The sequence below is a fragment of the Myripristis murdjan genome, chromosome 17 (genome assembly GCF_902150065.1).
Source record: "Myripristis murdjan chromosome 17, fMyrMur1.1, whole genome shotgun sequence".
Classification (NCBI taxonomy): domain Eukaryota; kingdom Metazoa; phylum Chordata; class Actinopteri; order Holocentriformes; family Holocentridae; genus Myripristis; species Myripristis murdjan.
The window spans coordinates 25,630,310-25,648,817 of NC_043996.1; the positions used below are offsets into that span (position 1 = coordinate 25,630,310).

Below are 18,508 nucleotides of genomic sequence, written 5' to 3' on the forward strand. Positions count from 1 at the left end.
CCAGAGACGTCAGCTCTCATGCAGAGGAGCTTAAAATGTACATGAAACTGAAATAGAAATTCAAATTTAAGACAATTTAATGACTTCAAACCAAATACGTCTGCAGTTTAAGATATTTCCGATTTTATAAGGATGCAGAAACACTCGACTGCGATGTGTTTTCTGTCCTAGATTTCTTTGCACTCCATGTGAGCAGAGTGTGCTGCAGAGTGTTTCCGCAGAACTCTTTCAAGTGTCTCAGCACCAATGTCAACAAGACATTGCCTGCACATTATCTGCACTTGCATTTAATGCGATTCTGATTCAGTTATGGCTCACACAGCCAAAAGGCACTAAATCTCACGCGCGCACACTCAGACATAAAGCGGCTCAGCTTGTGTCACAAGCACCCTCGCATCCTCTCACACGGCGTCACTGTGCAGAAACCCTCGCAATCCTCTTTGCTTCTCGCTGTAATAACGGCCTGTCCTTGCCTCTGACTGACCCCTCCCCGTCTCCAATAGTGTCTGATTGATTCAGGCTGGAGAGTTAGTGGATTTCCATCATCTAATGCAAGCTGTGAGTGCCTCTCTTTTGTCCTGCTGTTTGAGCAACTGTCAGCCCCTACGTCTTTTTCTGCTCCTAATAACGTTTCAGGCAGCCGCCGTTCTCCTTGACTTGTCCTCTCATTGCCACGCACGCCGCATGCACTCTGCCGTTTTGGGAGTACAGCGCTTGAGCAGAAATCAGGCCAGTTGGAAATATTTGTATGCGGCCCATACGTTCCCCATATTTCGCTGGGCGGTTTTGCACAGCGGATTTTTGATGGGGATCTATTTCCAACAGGTGTGCCTTAACTGCTAAGTCGATCTGACTTTTCGGGATTCGCACACACTCCGCGGTGTGAGATGTTTATGTATTTTTCTTTTTAAGCCTGAAAGGGAAATTATAGAGCAGCGGCTTCAAATCAATAACACAAAATGACAGGATATTATAAAATTGCCCATCTTTATTTTCATTCAGCATCGCAAAAAGAAAGAAGCTATTTACAATTGTATTGAAATTCTCATTAGTCGTCATTCTGATCACTGCAGACGATCAGTAGTAGTCCTCCAGGTCGGCTTTGTCTCCCTGATTCTGAATCTGCTGCTGCTTCTTGTACAAATCAGCAATCTGGAGGCGAGACAGGACACAGAGGAAGGGGAAGAGATGGAGGGAGACAGATTGCATTAGAGCGTGCATGAGAAGTGAGGTGGGGGAGAGGATCACGATGTCGGGTCAGTAAAACGAGGAGGACAGCCTAAAAATATCCATTTGATTATTCATATTCCAGGCTTTGAAGTCGGTGGCTCCCAGCTGCTGAGTGGGAGACGAGTCCGGAGGGGGTGAATGTTACGTCGGCGGCGGGCCCACCCGCAACCGGCATGCAGCAGCACAGCGGGCCGGCGCGGCGAGCGCGGGGCGGCGGCGTCCAGCCATGATCGGGTCAAGAGTCTGCAGGTTTTTCCTTCCCGCCAAACACACCGCAGCAGCTGCTTCTGCTGATTGGCACGTCTTCGAGCAGAGGGGGGGGGGACTAATCAGCGAAATCTCCCGGTGTAGTGATTGGTCGGTGCGAAAACCTGCAGACCCGCGACCCTCCGTGTCACGCGGCTGGACACCGCCGGCGTGTGGAGAATGCGCTTCGGAAAAAAAAAAATAAGCAGAAAACGCGGGTTCAAGCACCTGCGTTGAGGAGCAGCCGCCCTGCTGAAGTGTCCTTGAGCAAGACGCTAACTTGAACTCGCATCCAGGGGTGCTGCTCTGTATCTGAGCCCGACCTCTGAACTCGCGCTAGAGGGAGGGAAGTGGAGAGAATTCCTCTGCAGAGGTCGAACCAAACACAACATTTCCATTATAATTCTGACTGCAGCGATGTCGGTGTAGCAGTGTGTCTGCGGGGTCACAGAGTTAATAATTCAATGCCTCTTCAGATGTTTTAAGACAAATTAAGGACATTTAAGAGACATTTTTGGATGAGTCATCTTCCTCTTATTCAAATAAACATCGCCGGTAAGTGCTATGTGTCTGGCCCGGAGCAGAGGTCAGGTTGAGGTAGTAAGATCGTCAAATATTACACAGATTCTATGAAACGGTACCACAGTTTCCTGCAGGTTAGACAACAAGCTGCTACTGGAATATCTAACCATGACATTTCTTCCCCACAGAACTTGGCAGAGGTAAGTCCAAGCATTTTCTTGGATTTCTGTCTACATGTTAGCGCGACAGGTGAGTATAAAGTGAGCCGGATTCATGTACATCAACAAAAAGCATTCTCCAAACAGGTGGAAGTGAACAGGTACACATTAAAGCAGAATCAGCCTCAGTAGCCTTCTGGGTTAAGACATCAGAAATGCTGACTGACGCAGAGTGACTTCACTAATTTTGGCAAAAAGTAATGATAAAACGTTTTCCTGAAATTAAAACCTCAGAAATTAAAATTTAAGATCACATAATTGGCTTTGTAAAACATATTAATGAAATTCAATTTAAAAGGTGAAGGGTAATTTTGAAGGGTTTTACCTTTGTATTGTTAAACTACAGTGAGCAGTAAAGTGATAGATACTGAGGTCTGGATCTCTAAATTTAAAAGCTTCTTTCAAAATATTCCCAGCCAGCTGTGCTTTCAGAGCGGAGTGGAACCTCCACATTAGAGCTGGTTGCCTGTCAAACGGCTGGTAGACAGAGGGATCACCAGCCAGGGCCCATAAAAATAAAGAAATAAATAAAAAAATCACCCGTGTTTGTGTATCTGGCGGTGGTGGTTTCCCACACTGGGGGGGTTTTCAGGGGGTTTCTCCCCGTGCCGATGATGTGACATACCTGCGCTCCAGTTGTGGCGTCCTCCGGCTTCTTGTCATCTCTGATTCGGAGGAAGCGGGGGAACCTCAGAGAGATGCCTTTCTCTGGGTCCGCCTGAGCACAGAAACACAGAGACCGTCAGCGGACACAGCTCACATCATCATACACACTGCTGCTGTGCAAAAAAAAAACAAAAAACAAAAAGAAAACTGAGCTTTTTTACTTGGATTAAATGATCACGTGGTTGATATAAGTTTTTGAGACTGAGACAGCTGTAAACAGATGAACGGATGAAATTTTTCCACATTAAAAAAGTCACTAGATCACTGTCAAATTAAACTTGGATTACTGTTTAGAATGAAAACTAAAGAAAGAAGAGGAAAAAGCAGTACAACTCAGTACCACTTATTTTGAAAATAGTCAAGAGGTAGAAATCGTCTTATGATTTGCGTCTGTAAATGCGATAAAGTTGCAGTGCCTAAGCTCCGTTTGTGCCTTCTTCTTGTTTTGTGCTGTGAGGCAAAAGCAGCAGATTTTATGTCAGATGTGACTCGGTGGTTCACGATGCGAAAAAGCAAACCTTTTGTTTCCAGATTTATGCTAATTTCTCAAGATGAATGTGGGAACAAATTCTTGATGCTGAAATGGAGCTCGTAGCAACTTAAGGTTTCAAAAAAAAGAAAAGCAAATAAGCACTTTTGTCTTCATTGCTGGGAAAAAAATGACATTTTTAGATGCATGGTGTTTGTACAGCTGGACATTTTAATTATTAGAAATAGCTCGACTGCTCGGCTTAATATGCAGTCCCTGGGTCCATGATGATAAAATGTGAAGTGCCTTTGAGCATCGTGAAACGTGTTGCTGTGATAAAACGAGGCTGTACGCCGCCGCTGTGAAGACAAACACTTTATCTGCACTATGGGACTCGTGTGTGTGTGTGTGCGCGCGCCGCCTTCCACATCCAGACCGAGCCGCTCGCAATAAACAGGTATCATTCCATTAAATCCTGCCTCTTTTACAACATTTTTTAATAACTCCATTAAGAGTTGCTAATTAAGGCTTTTCATTGTTGGTAACAGACCATAACAAAGAGGATTTATCAGCGGAAAAACATGGGGGAATTAACAGGCAGCACTGACCATTCCCATGGCGGCCTTGTAGACGGGCGACAGCGATAGGTCGGCGCACTTCACTTCCCAGACCTGCACGGCGTCGAGCCACACATCGGGCTCTGCGGACGGGTCGAAGCGGTAGTAAGCCCGGGGTTTGGGCAGAATGTGCTCCTGGAGAGGGGAGGAGAGAAATATATATATATTTTTTAAAAAAATGGGACAATGCATTCATGGAGAACTTGATAAGGAGACAGTGACAGAGTGGTTTGCGTTGACCTGCTGCTTGCTGCCTCTGCCTCTCATTCGCATCCCAAGAGACAGCAGAAGGTCTGAACACTGCTCTATTCAAAATCACACCTACTTTCCTTAGGGGCAACATGAGTGGGAGGGTTCCGAAATACATTATCATCACACTACTATATGAGACATTTTTGTTCGGAAATGCTTTGATACACACACACAAACACACAGGGGCCCATTTGCTACCCGATATTCCCCTGCTTGAGATTTTAAAAAAGACCGAGGCAGACCGAGACGTGAGCCAAAACGCTGCTATTCTGCCGCGCGAGCCGAGAGATCCATCAGCTTCAATAATATTTAACAGCACCTTTTTACTTTGATGCTAGCAATCATTTTGTCCACGTAGGAGTCGTGTTTTTTTTTTTTTTGCAAATGATGGCTATCTCCCGTTCGGAATGAGATACAACCATTTCTGCAAATGTGGTTCTCAACCCGTCTCATGTTAACTAGGGCTGCCGCAGTGTCCATGGAACTAGGTCATAGTTAAGTAATGCCGGGGAGAGGAGGCTCCGGCAGCCGTGGTGGTTTCTACACACATTATTTAAACTGTAGGTATTCAAGTGACGCTCTGAAACGGAGCGAATTACAATGAGGGGAGCAGGCAGCCGTGCAGGGGCTTTACAACACACGGCTGTTGATCGATGCGGTTGCTCTGGCGGGACTCAAACCCACGGTGTTTTGCTCACAGCCCTATCTTTAACCACTTGATCACCGCCGCCACCCGGGGGTCGTGTTTGACAGGAACCAATCGTCGCTCTCCGTGTGGAGTCCCGCTGGCCTTGAGCGCTGCAGCCAACGCCGCGGCTCACCTTAATTCACTTTCAATCATTTTCAGACGCGGCGCTCCTTCAGACAGCACCGCTGTACGGCTTGTTTTCGGTCTTGGGGAAAAAAAAGGTTACACCGCTTTCAATCACGGCTTCAGTGTGATTTTGCTCCGTAAGGCAGTTTGTAACTAAGTCCAAACGCTTATCCCTTAAAATAGTCACTTTAGAATGACAGGTTTTGTTCCCAAACACAACCGTATATACCTGTTTGTTTGGTTTTTTTCCCCAAAACAATGTTTTCGTGACGATGAGGATTTCAAAGACTGATGACTAACTCCCCAACAACACTGTTTTGTACGCACAGCTCTAAAGACAGCTGATGAAGTCAACCATGTGCTCTTAATGAATCGTACCTCCCGGAGCAGATCTCATGTTCTGAGTGTAGGTGTCACTTTATTCTCCTGTTTTTGGAAGAAACCTTCAGATGTAAACTGAAAAGGCAATTCATTACCGAACGTCAGAGCGATCTCTCAGTGTCTTGGCTGCAGCAGTGTTTGAATGACTAACCTCTTCCTGAGGGTTTTTTTGTGTGTGTGTGTGTGTGTGTGTGTGAAACATTATTATCTTATGGTCATTGCATTGCAAAAAGTCCAAATCTTACCAAGAATATTTGTCTTATTTCAAGTAAAAATGTCTTATTACTAGTCAAAATATCTCATTACACTTAAAATAAGACATGATCACCTCAGAAATAACTTGTTTTTAGACGATTTGCACTTGTTTCAAGTGAAAATTTGCTTGTTTCATTGGCAAAATTTGTTTCTTGTTTCAAGCTAATTTTCACTTGTTTTAAGGGAAAATTAGCTTGAAACAAGTGAAAATCGTCTAAAAACAAGTTATTTCTGAGGTGATCATGTCTTATTTTAAGTGTAATGAGATATTTTGACTAGAAATAAGACATTTTTACTTGAAATAAGACAAATATTCTTGGTAAGATTTGGACTTTTTGCAGTGTGGTCAATATTTCCCGAGTACAGATGGCTATGATTACGTGAGAAAATACATGAGTTGTAAAGCCGAATTACTTGTTCTACGTGCGCTTGCTTCAGCTTTTTCCACTTCATCTGCGCCATTTTTTTGTTCATTTTCTAACTTAAAATGCTCATATTCAGCTTTTTGACAGTATTTATAGTTTTTTCCCACAATTTAAGTCTTTTTTTTTTTTTTGCCCCATAAAATCCATCCATGTGGGTGATTTTCAGCTGATTCAGAGGCTTTTTCAACTCTTAACAACTCTTTCATGCGTACAGCGAGAATTTTCATTAAACATTGAACCCTGCTGTTATCTTCAAATTAACATACATTTTTTTAACCTTGGGGGTCAGTTGGATCTCCAGCAATTTAAACCTCCAGTAAATGATTATAATTAAAATTGCTGCCAGAGTTTATGTGCCTTTTTCTCACACTACCACTACCACTACTACTACAATATTACTACTAAATTCAGTAGTACTTTGAGTAACCCCTTAGACTACTACCACAGTTACTGGTGCTACAAGTTCTGTAAAACTCCCCAAATTTTCAAACAAAGATACATATATTTAGTGTTAAACATTTAAATTTTTCTGCGACATGACTCATTTTTAAGCATCGAGCTTGTTTGTTTGTCAGGACAACCGAGTACGGAGACTTTGTACCGTCCGCTGAAAGCACAGCCAAATACGTTTGACCTGTCACCACTCGCACAATTTTAACAAACACATAAAAATATGAAAATGGTCGGCTTTGTCCTCTCACCGCTGCCGGGCATTATCTCAGTGATAATGTGCAGATTTATTTTATTTTTCCGAATGACATGGCGAGTCACTTCATCGCAGCCATTCCTCTTAGTGTAACTGATCTCTGGCCTCTCACTCTCTCATGTTAGACACACACACACACACACACACACACACTCTGAGGAGATGTGTCTCTCTCAAAGGAATTAGCAATTTCATAGATCCTTCTTTTTGTTCATTTCTTGTACATTTATTGATTCCTCCAGTTAAAATACTCAAGGTTTTTTTTTTTATCCTCATGTTATATTACACCCAAATGCTTACTGTTTCCACTACTACTACATTTAGTACTATTTCAAGTACTTCAACCCCTTATACTACCTCTGTATTTAGTATTACTTCAAGTACTTCAAACCTCTTCAGCTGCTACGACATTTTCTTCACGTACTTCAAGCTCAAGCAAGCGCACTCAAATTCTCCTGAAAGACATGTAGCCTTTTCTACTTTGCTTTCGTTTAATGGCAATTAAAAAAAAAAAAAAATTACTTCTCCTTCAAAAAAAAAGGTAGATTCTATGTGCACCAACACTTGGTCTGATACCTGAGGTTGTTCTTTCATTCCAACGTGGTAAAAGCCGTCATGTCTTGACTGTTTTATTCTCGCGGTTTATTTGCATGGCAGCTCTCTAAATGGAGTGAATGACGGACTGAACAAAGGGACGAGTGCATTCACACCGAGCGAGGCCCAGAGACCTGAACCAAACAGATCCCCAGCTCTTTCAACCTCAAATCTAACACCGCACCTGGACAAAGGAAATAAAGAAAATAAACGCCTTTTTGACTTTTTATGCTTCTCTCTCTCTCTCTCTCTCTTTTTAATTAAAAGTTGACACCGTCCTTTAAGTATCAAACGAGTTCTGTGACACCTGCGGCCTTGACTTGTTAAAAGCCCAGGGTATGATTTCAAAAAAAAAAAAAAAAAAAAAAAAAAGCTTGGCCACCAATGAGAGAAAACAGCATTCTTTCCCTTCATTCCTGAGAAATGTACTTTAACTGCAAGTATGCGGCTTTTATCCGACGAGCAAGAGACAGCCTCGCAGTGCCGCTTTACCTTTAAGAACTTGTAATGCTGCTCCAGATCTTCATCCTTGAAGCCTGTCCCAATCTGTAGGAGACAAAAGGAGATAAGAAATACACACACAGATATGCACACACACACACATATAAATATATATATTCCCCCATGGTGAGATAGCAGACATTTGGCAGAGAGCAGAAGAACACAGAGCAGCTAGCAAATCCCCCCCCCCCCCCCCCCCCCCAAGCCAAAAGCGACTTGTCTGGCTGCTTTGCCTGAAGCGTCATGTCACCTCTCAAAGACTTGAACCCGCCGAGACGCGCACGGAGACAAAGGAGTCACCGAACAGGCAGACAGGCGCGAGAAGGTGAAGATTTTTTTTTTTTTTTTTTTTTTTTTTGGACGAAAATATAGCGCTACTTCAACCTGACGGATGTTCTCAAAGGGAGTGCAGGAGGTGTCCGGCACAGAGCGCGGGATTCCTGCGGGAGCGTTCACCCCGAGCGTGTTTCCGGCTTATTCCGCCTCCTTTAGTTGGTTCGTTTTGGCCGGGCGACAACTTGGATGGCACCAAACAAACCGCACCGCCAGCCTGGAGAATGTGGAGTGTCTGTCCTCATCCAGGTGAACTGTGGCACAGTTCATTAGGAGTGTGAGTGTAATCCAAACCAGCGACTGGAAATGACCCAAAAACGCAAGGGTTTGTGGGTAGAAGGACACAGATGCTGATAATCGGATAGCCAGAAGTTACTCATCCTTGGAAAGCCGTGCTTTACAAAATGAACCGAGGGGGGAAAAAAAAAAACTCATTCTCAGCTGTTGATCCCGTTCAAGCTGCTGTGTGTTCAGAGCCGGTGCAAACACCGCAGAGGGTAGATAATGGCAAGTTAATCATACTTAGCTAAAGATACGGGGCTGATATTGACTTTGGCGACGGGGCGCGATCCGGGGCCCAAATTCTGGGTTGTTCTCTCCCAATTTCTGCGATTCCTGTTTTAATTTTTCTGACTTCTGTGCTTTACAATTCAAACACATTCTGCCATCAGAAAGTGTCTAATCATGTGGCGGATGAAGACAACTGCGACAATTCAATATGAAAATATGAAAATATTCCAAATGTAATGAATATCAATGAAGTTATAACACAACATTGTACTATTTTTTTTTTTTTTTTTTTTTTTTTTAGAAAGTGCTTCAGTAGTAATAAAACTTCCAATGTGGTTTATGTGATCAGCTCTGCTTGCTAGTGCACTGCCTATGTGTGTGTGTGTGTGTGTGTGTGTGTAATTGGGTACACACATCCGAGCCTAAATAAGGACAGCGTGCTGGGACAAAAACAAGCAAAAGATGAAACAAACCAGCAGCTCGCACCATAAAAGGGCTCCAGGTTTTTGCACCAAAAAACTCTGTGACGTTTCGTTTCAGCTCGGCTCGTCATCCAAAGAGGCTGAGCCCCGCCCTCGGTGAAACACACACACACACACACACACGTCTATGGATATTCTCATTTATCCAGGTCATCGTTCTCTTTGGGCAAATTGAATCGTAGGCAACTGGACTTGTATTTGTCTTGTATTTGTCTTAGGAAGACAAATACAAGACAAATACAAGTCCACACACACACACTCTTCAGACCACAGTCAGAAGACAGACGCTGCTGCAGCTGTGTGCCCATAAATTACACCAAAACACACTACACACTCTTCATTTGGCTTAAGCGCTGTGAACAAATGCTTGTGAGAAGGTGGGGATTTCTTTTTAATTCCATGATATTCTGTGTCTTACTGCTGATTTAGTTTTCATTATCAAATTTCACAATTCTGTACGTGTTTTTTCTGCATTGTGGAAATCCTGGAGCCCTAGGTAACCAACATACTGCCTTCCACATCGTGCATCCTGCCCATTTTCGCCATCATCTTTGTATTTCCAGTTGCCGGACCTCACAGCAAAAACCGCTAGCTAATGTGGATGAATCCCAAAGCGAAAAAAAACAAAAAAACAATGTATGGACAAAAGTGAGTACCTTCCACATTGTCCTTGTCATGAAATGAACTGCAGACATGGAAACTGACAAATCTGAAAAGCTCACAGATCCGCTGGAAGGCAACAGCGTACCGGTTGCCTAGAAACATACCACGGATAATTCAGATGAAAGAAAAAACGACGAGTCCTTTTAATAAACCCCCCTATTCATGTCATTTGTGGTTTGGCTTTTCGTGCGCACCCTGTCAGGGCTGATGGTGCTGAATGGGTGGGGTCAGCCTCGGAGCATCACCCCTGGAAGTCAGTGGGGATTCAGTGTGCTGCTCAAGGACACTTCACATTGAATAAATGGAAATGTGGGTTACATTCAGGACAGGTATCAGGCTCTCCGGTAACATTTTTTGTTGTATAATCGAGGACGAGAATTACACAAGCACTTAACATCAGCTGTTCCCACACTTCATCAACCCCAAAATATATCTGTGTTACAACCATGGACTAAGAGTATATATATTTTTATGTGTCCACCACCTGACGTAACTTTTGTTTTGATGTAGTAAAGAACAGGATTGCTATTTTCAACACTGTGGGCAGGTCATAACCACAGCGGTACAGTGAAACCTTGATTAAATACATCATCCCTATATACTGCCTCATTGCGCAGACTTGGATAATAAAAGGATAATCAGTGGTTTATATTGTATTGGGGAGAATAACAATGGAAACCTACGAGCAAAGCCATCACCCTCACTGCACAAGCTTTCAACAAATGAAACGAAACGAAACAAAAAAAAACTATTTCTGGCCTCCTGAACCTTTCAAGGCCTCCTCCAACGCCTCAGAGCCGACTGCAGGAGCCACTCTTCCAAACCATTTACTTTTCTGACTGCAACTGATGACTAACACAGTCCCCCCCCACACACACACATGTTGAAAACACTGCTGCCCAGAAGGTCATCTTCTCGTCTTTTAGTTTCCGGCACGAGCATCCCTCTCTCTGAGCTCGTGCACAATTCACGTGCACAGTCGCCAGGGTCTGTGTCTTCACGCGTGGAATAAAATATGAACAGGCGGTGACGGGATCCTGTCCACCGATCACAGGTCTCGATTCAGCCGTCTATTCACTCAGTCTGGCTCAAGCTGACATTTGCAAGCGTCTGGACTTGACTCGCCGTCGCAGTTTCTGGACTTTGTTTCACTCACAGCTACTCTGCTGTTTTCTAGTTTAAGTTCAAGTTACCTTTATTGATACCAGAAGGTAAAATTGGCTTGCAGCGAGTCATTCATACAAGACAAGTTATCAATATCATCATTTTAAGCTTGACCTCAATGGAGTGCAAAGTGGAGAGCCTTAAAGTGCATAGTGCAACATACACTACTCACAAAAAGTTAGGGATATTTGGCTTTTGGGTGAAATTTATGGAAAATGTAAAAAGTTCACGCTACAGTGATATTATATCATGAAAGTAGGGCATTTAAGTAGAAGCATACACTGGTGATTTCCTCATCTCAAACAATTTCTTGAAACAAAAGCCAACAACAGTGGTGGATATACCACAACAAAAAATGTCAGTGTCAATAACTTGTCATGTGCCCTTGAGCATCAATTACAGCTTGACAACGACGTCTCATGCTGTTCACAAGTCGACTTATTGTCTACTGAGGCATGGCATCCCACTCTTCTTGAAGGGCGGCCCTCAGGACATTGAGGTTCTGGGGTACAGAGCTCCGAGCCTCTACACGGCGACTCAGCTGATCCCATAGGTTTTCTATGGGATTCAGGTCTGGAGAAAGTGCAGGCCACTCCATCTGAGGTACCCCAGTCTCCAGCAGCCGTTCCCTAATGATACGACCTCGATGAGCTGGAGCATCAAACACCTGATGTGAATTTTGCCGTTAAACTCCTTGTTAGAGAACAGCAACTTGTGCAAAAAGTACTGAAACACTGAACAGTTGGACATGTGCATTCAAAAGTTTACAGAAGGTCACATTAAGTTCACCTGTAAAGGTTATAATGCATTTTAGGTTCATCCTGAAATTTCACCCGAAAGCCGAATATCCCTAACTTTTTGTGAGTAGTGTATCATTATACCATCATGAGCATTGACCCCACAACATTGTCGTCGTCGTCACCACCACTATCACCACCATCATCATCAACACCACCACCATCATCCTTGCCAAAGAACAACTAACCTAGTTCTTATTAAGCTGTATGATGGCTGCAGGAATGAAACTGGATCTCCTTGTTGTTGTGCATCCTTGTTGTGAATGCGAGTATGGAGCTTTTTTTTTTTTTTTTTCAGTTACTCAGCGCCGGCGCCGTGTCGTCCTCATCGTTCTAATCTGAACAGTCTGTGGTCGGGTTACGATAATTAACCGTGGCTGACGTTCTTTGCTGTTATTCTTGCGGTGCTTATGATCCCTGACGTTATGTATGTTAATTAGTGAGCTGCTGCTGTGCTGTCGGGATGTTACTGTCTATGTGGTGGCAGTGTAAGTAAGCGCACCTATGTGTCTGTTAAAGGGCTATCACGCATTTCTCAGCCTCTATGTTGCTCTTTGATAATGCTTTCCTATAAATATAACTTAATTTCCTCATTTATATTTGCACTGTTCATCCTTGAATTGCAGTACTCTTGCATTGTTTATTTCATGCCATACTATTTATGTTTATTACTGTTGCATAGGCTTAATGTTTGAATATATTTTTTGTGTTTATTCTCTGCAAGAAATAAATGAGTTGCATGTAAATGTGTGGATTCATTAACCTATTATCATTCTTGCTCTTAGCGGACAACCTGTGGAGTGTGCATCTATATCCACAGAACCGGCTCTTAAAAGGTTCATTCACTCATCATCACTGAGGCCACAAGTTTGGCATTCAGAAAAACAAGCGCCTCATTTACAGCTGCATTATCCCAAAAATCAATCCATGCACTCTCAGAATAGAAAGCACAGACCCAGTGACAAAAAAAGCCACAGAAGTTGTGGTGATAAAAGACGCGATGTGATGTCAGACGCTGTTTACGATCTGGAAAATGATGCGTGCTCTATGGAGGCCTCTGGAGATGTAATGATAAACAAATACAGCCTCGTGTGGACCAGCCTTGTTCTTTCCTCCTCCTCCTCGTCCAAGTTTGTTGCTAAATATTCACATGTGACTCAGGCTCTTCCTGCTGTTTGCTCTGTTGCTCAACAGAAGCGCTCTTCCCCTCCCGTTCCTTAAAATTCACAGCGGAGGAATAGACGAAGCGAGGGAGGACAACAACCAATCCAAGCGGCTGCATTGAGATGAAAAGGCCACATTCTGAGTAGCGTGAGAAACACACACACACACACACACACACAAAAAAAAAAAACAGATCAAAATAATACTTGCATTTTAGCACTGGAGAAGCATGAAGTCAACAAAGTGGCTCCACACAGTAGGCGATGTGGTGTTTTGGATTGGTGAGTAACATTTAGCAATTACCACGACTCGTTGTCTGAAATCTACTCAAACCTTGACTTTTTCAGAGGTTGCTTTACCTTAGCTTTCAGTCTGCAGGCACAAGGTGCAGCAAAGCGTTTCCTTGACAGGCATTTACAAGCCCATGCACTCCTGAAAAGGTAGAGGCCTCTAAATCCTCTGCCACCTGCTGGGAGGTGAGCAGCATCACAGAGGAAGAGTCCGTGGTAAACACACAAACACAGTCATGAGCACAACCGGGCCACATCAGGCTGCGAGCCGCAAATCAGCATCCCGATCTCCATCAAGTCCTCCCTCGAGTCGGACAACAACGGAGGCATTTCCCCTCATCAAAGAGGACAGGGTCTAAAGTTTGAAGAAGAACTTCTGCTTTGAAAAAGATGGAGACATGAACCTAAGAGAGGACGATTTCCCGGTCTGCAGAAAGTGCCAAAAGAAAGCGGCTGCCAAAGGAAGGAAACACCACGCTTATTTATTGCTCAGAGCCCGATTATCCCCGGCTTCATGTGTTTGCCATGGCAACTTCCTCTTTGACGCTCTTCGCCTGGTTCATATTTACCCATCTCTGTTATCCCTCATCACACAGCAAAGAATACAAGTTGAAATACTGACAAAATGACGCTCGAACCAGCATAAATAACACGTCACTGCTGCATTTGCCTCGGCTTGCTACTCGCAGGGCTAATGCTAGCTGTTACTGCATGTCTTGCAATGATAGATAGATAGATAGATAGATAGATAGACAGATATACTTTATTGATCCCAACCAGGGAAATTCTGGTGTTCCAGCAGCAACAGTAGAACATACAATAAAGTTAAATAAAAAAGAATAAAGGCTAAATATATACAATAAAGACTATAAAGACTAAAAATCAAGCTTCCATTATTATTATTTTTTTTATTATTTTTTTTAATACCTATCCAGATAATTTAGACTAAAATAATCATAAGGACTTTTTAAAATATTGGCACAGTGATAAAACTGCAGCGTATATGTGCAGTTTGAGCAAAATTTATATCAGGAGGCTGATGCATTGGCAATATTGGCGTTTGCAACAAATTCTGGATTTAAAAAAAAATACATTATGTAAAGCACCACATCCAACAGTCAGCTCATGTTTTTTTCCCTCTAAGGAATAGCATTTATCTGTTTATGCAAACAAACTCAGCACCGATAATTCCCTCGTTTCTTTTCTTTCTTTTTTTTTTTTTTTAAATAATGGAAAATAGCTGATTACTACCTCAGTGTTGGATGACACAGATTTATGATTATGGTTTCCTATTCTGGTGCATTTGTATGTAAATATGTACATCACTGTATATAATTGTTTTTTGGAAGTGTTTAATGCACGTCTAAGTATCGAGTAACCGAGCTCAGTGTTGCCTCCCTCCCGCTCACCCCTCTCTTCTGTAGCACAGGCTACAAAACAAGGGGATTACAGGTGCATTCTTAAATATTTAATGGAGTTTGTGTCACTGTTTCTGTTTGACCGGACCGAGATTAAAAATAAAAGCAATGGCTGTAGTTAATAAAAGGTGATTACTGTATGAGGCATCATACAGTGATTTTTCCACAGGTCTACTTTTGACCAGGACATCGCGGGTTAAAACCCCATACACGGCTTGAGAATGAAAAACAGTGCACAACAACTTGAATTATGCCTTTGAGCAAAGACCTTAACCTCCAATTGCTCCCAGGTGTGAGTGTGTATATGTGGCTGTATGGAAGAGAAGCAGGGCAGTGCTGAAAAGAGAGAGTGTGTGTGTGTGTGTGTGTGTACTCAGTGCTCAGCAAATCCCTTTTTCATGGATAAATAAATAAAAGTTACCGAGGGAAAAAAAAAAAAAAAAAAAAAAAAAAAAAAATCAGAGATGGAAGGTTTTTGCAGGACACCGATGACACAGGATTTAGCCTCTTTAGCGGAGTCACACACGCCGGCTTGTTCACGCTCTCATTATCTCAAACGCACACGCACACACACCCCAGTGGTCACGCATGCACCGCTACATGCTTTGCACTTATCCTGAGAAGCACCCTGTCATACCTCTGCGTAGGCTTGTAGACACATAAGGATTGCCTTTCAACTTAGATTTGCAGGAGGGGTGAGGTGGGGGGGGGGGGGGGGGGGGGGGGGGGGGGGGTATGACAGTTCAAACACATACCCTGACACATCACATCGCCTAAACGCACGATTATGCAAAACACACTCAAACAGGCATGAACATACAATGCAGACAAACTGAAGCCGTGTGTATCGTATCGATTTAAATGTTTACATTAGCCAAAAATAGCTCTTTTTCATCTAGTCAGTCACACACACACACACACAAAATAAACTGCGTACACACACACAGACACACACCTTGCAGACAGACTGGAACTCCTCGTTGTCTTCGTCATAGCAGGCCAGCAGGAAGCCCCCGTAGGTGCCCGTCCTCTTGCCTTTACCCAGGTAGGCGCCGATCACACACAGGTCCACCGTGTCGCCGACGCCCTCCAGATAGTCCTTCTTCAGCTGAGGGAGGACAGGAGTGTGTGTGTGAGAAAGTGTGTGTGAGAGACAGAGGGTGGGAGTGAAAGAATCTGCGTGGGGGAAAAAAAAGTGGGTGTTGGGTTCATGTGTGTCTGCAAGAGTAAGAATGCACGTGTGTGTGTGGTTTTATAATTTACAGTTATGTTGACACAGAGCATTTATACAGGGTTTTTGGTGGATCCGACCGAGGTTTAGCTTCTCTCTGCGGGTGTCAAGCCTGGAAAACGCCGGGTTAAAATCACAAGCTCTGACCGAGCTCGCGGCTGAAGAGTAAAGCAGGAGAAAATCCGGACCTGACCTGGTATTTGTTCTCGGGTAAAAGTAAAGCTGGAGGCAAAAAGCCCGTGCGAATGCCACGAAAACCATAGTGACCATCTGCACCACCACAAGCCTCCATTATGTGCGGGTAAGCTGCCGGACTATCAGCGGGAAACTCTGGCAAACAGTCAACCGCCGTCTATTTGTTTAGATGGAGAGCCGGGAATAAAACAAGTGTCATGAACTGGTTAGGAGAAGCAAACATAAAACAGAAAAAAAAAGATACTTTTGGTGCAATGGAAACATAACCGGGAACGAAAATTATTTTTAAACGTCCCGGAATGTAACACTAACATTGTGGCAAGGAAAATGATAAACTTTTCTGTTTATCCCAAGACAAAACAACATCCCACTGAATTCTGCTCACTAGAGCTTACACCTCTCTCTCTCTGTGTGTGTGTGTGTGTGTGTGTGTGTGTGTGTTAGCCCACTTCCCTGCACTGCACTCACTCATCTATCTGCATGACTGGCAGCTGCACGAGGACGACAGCTGGACGACACTGGCTCTGTTCAGGTTGGTTTGGTGTGCCCTTAACTTCCTGTGACCCTCACGGTGAAGGTAACCGTTAGTGGTGCTGGCTGATACGGCCAAAAAAAAAAAAAAAAGAAATCCCTATTTTTCTTATATTTCACTAAACCAACTAAAAAGACCTTAATAAAGCAGCATCAACAATTCATGAGACTCTACTCGTCTGTCAATGTGTGCTTTAACAGTTCAAGAACAGCACTTGCAAGGCGCTCATGGTGCATAATTTTTTTTTTTTTTTTTCATTTAAATATGCACATAAATAAATAATACGACGCTATTTCACTGAGTTTGTCTTTCGGTGAAATGATGTGAGTGAATTAAGACGCTTCTAATTAGCAGTTACGCGGTGTGTGTGTATGTTCATCCGGCCCCGACTGTTAGTGCATGTATTCATAACGATGACAAACACAACAGATTAATGCAGATTCTATAGCGATGGTTTGGACTTCAGCTCCATTTGTTAGGCGCCTCATTACAAGGTTCCTACAGGTTTCTCCAAGTTAAATTCAAGTCTATTTAAGACCTTTTTAAGACCATTTATATCAAAAATTAATACCTATTTCTCGGCCTATTTCACAGCTCTACCGGCAAAGAAAAATGAACTCCTTGAATGTCGGAGTCGGGGAACATGCACTTGAAAAGATGTGAAATCCCCTCGTTTCCATTGTAGGACTGGTGTTTGGCGATGGAGTCCACAACACCTCTGCTTTCAGCGTTGGCGTGGACCCGAAAGACACCCACCCCATTACACACACACCTTTAATGTGCCTGGCCGATTTGGCGTGCGAGTCCAACGCCTTCACCCCCATTGTTCCAAGCTGAATCCTCTTTTTACACAAGGCTTCAAAAACGTTATCTACCACAGGTTTTAACCAATGACGGAAAGAAATTTTATGCATTTACATTTCCCCATTTTCCAAACTATCTAACGTTAAAAAAACGACTTGTCTTGTCGTTCGTAGTCTTGCGTCCGCCGTAGCGCGAGGTCTTCAGTGGCGTATTCGTAGCATTTTCCCGGGGCTGAATTGCGTTTGAAATTATTGGTTCTGCCGCTCTTTGTTTCCGTTATTTTATCAGAATAATCGTGGTTGACAAATGAAACGTTTGACGAGAAATGCGATACGGAGAAGTTACGTACAGAACACATTTTAAGACCTAAATATCAAAATTCAAGACTTTTTCCAAGTCTTTTAAAGGTATTATTTGAAGAGTTCATTTGCAAAAACAGATATGTCCATTTGAATTTATTAAACCTTTTTAAACTTTTTTGAATTTTATTAAAATTTACTTTATATTTATTTCTATTTTTTATATGTTTATTTAGTCTGGCATAATGTTTATTATCCTAAATCATGCTTTGTGTGTGTGTGTGTGTGTGTGTGTGTACTCCAAGCAGTATCAGTGAAAAAGGTGTATTCCTTCTTAGAATGGCTTTTATCTGTTTTTGCCAATTAACTCTTCATTTCCAAATTCATAAATTCAGTGCTTTTAAGACTTTTTGAGACCCCGCGGGAACCCTGTATTAACATTGTTTTTTTTTTTTTTTTGTTTTGTTTTCAGTTCAAACTGAATTTATAGGTTGGAAGGTTTGAAAAACAAAAGAGAAAAAAAGAGCCGGTACCCTCTGGACAAACCAAAAAGGCGCAGACTTTTGGTTCCCTCGCCAAGATCCTACAGTCGAAATGGGCTAATTGAGGAAGGGACTCCCACCGGGTGAAATCGTTTGTTTGATTTAGGGCGCATGGATTTTTTTGCAGCAGCCGGAGTGACCAGATTTTTTTTTTTTTTTTTTTTCCCCTTAGTGCTGTCACTGTATAG

General features: G+C 43.0%; 1 protein-coding gene across 1 annotated transcript in view; it reads right to left on the bottom strand.

Moving 5' to 3' along the window:
• Positions 1-968: 968 nt before the first annotated feature.
• The window catches only part of lig1 (ligase I, DNA, ATP-dependent), a 55,514-nt gene continuing 37,974 nt past the window's right edge, over positions 969-18,508 (bottom strand). Inside the window, exons 23-27 of the mRNA XM_030075048.1 lie at positions 15,673-15,825; positions 7,888-7,941; positions 3,960-4,103; positions 2,842-2,934; positions 969-1,152 (exon numbers count right to left, since the gene is read on the bottom strand). Coding sequence (XP_029930908.1) covers positions 1,078-1,152; positions 2,842-2,934; positions 3,960-4,103; positions 7,888-7,941; positions 15,673-15,825 — 519 coding nt within the window. The 3' untranslated portion in view covers positions 969-1,077. The remainder of the gene's footprint in view (positions 1,153-2,841; positions 2,935-3,959; positions 4,104-7,887; positions 7,942-15,672; positions 15,826-18,508) is intronic.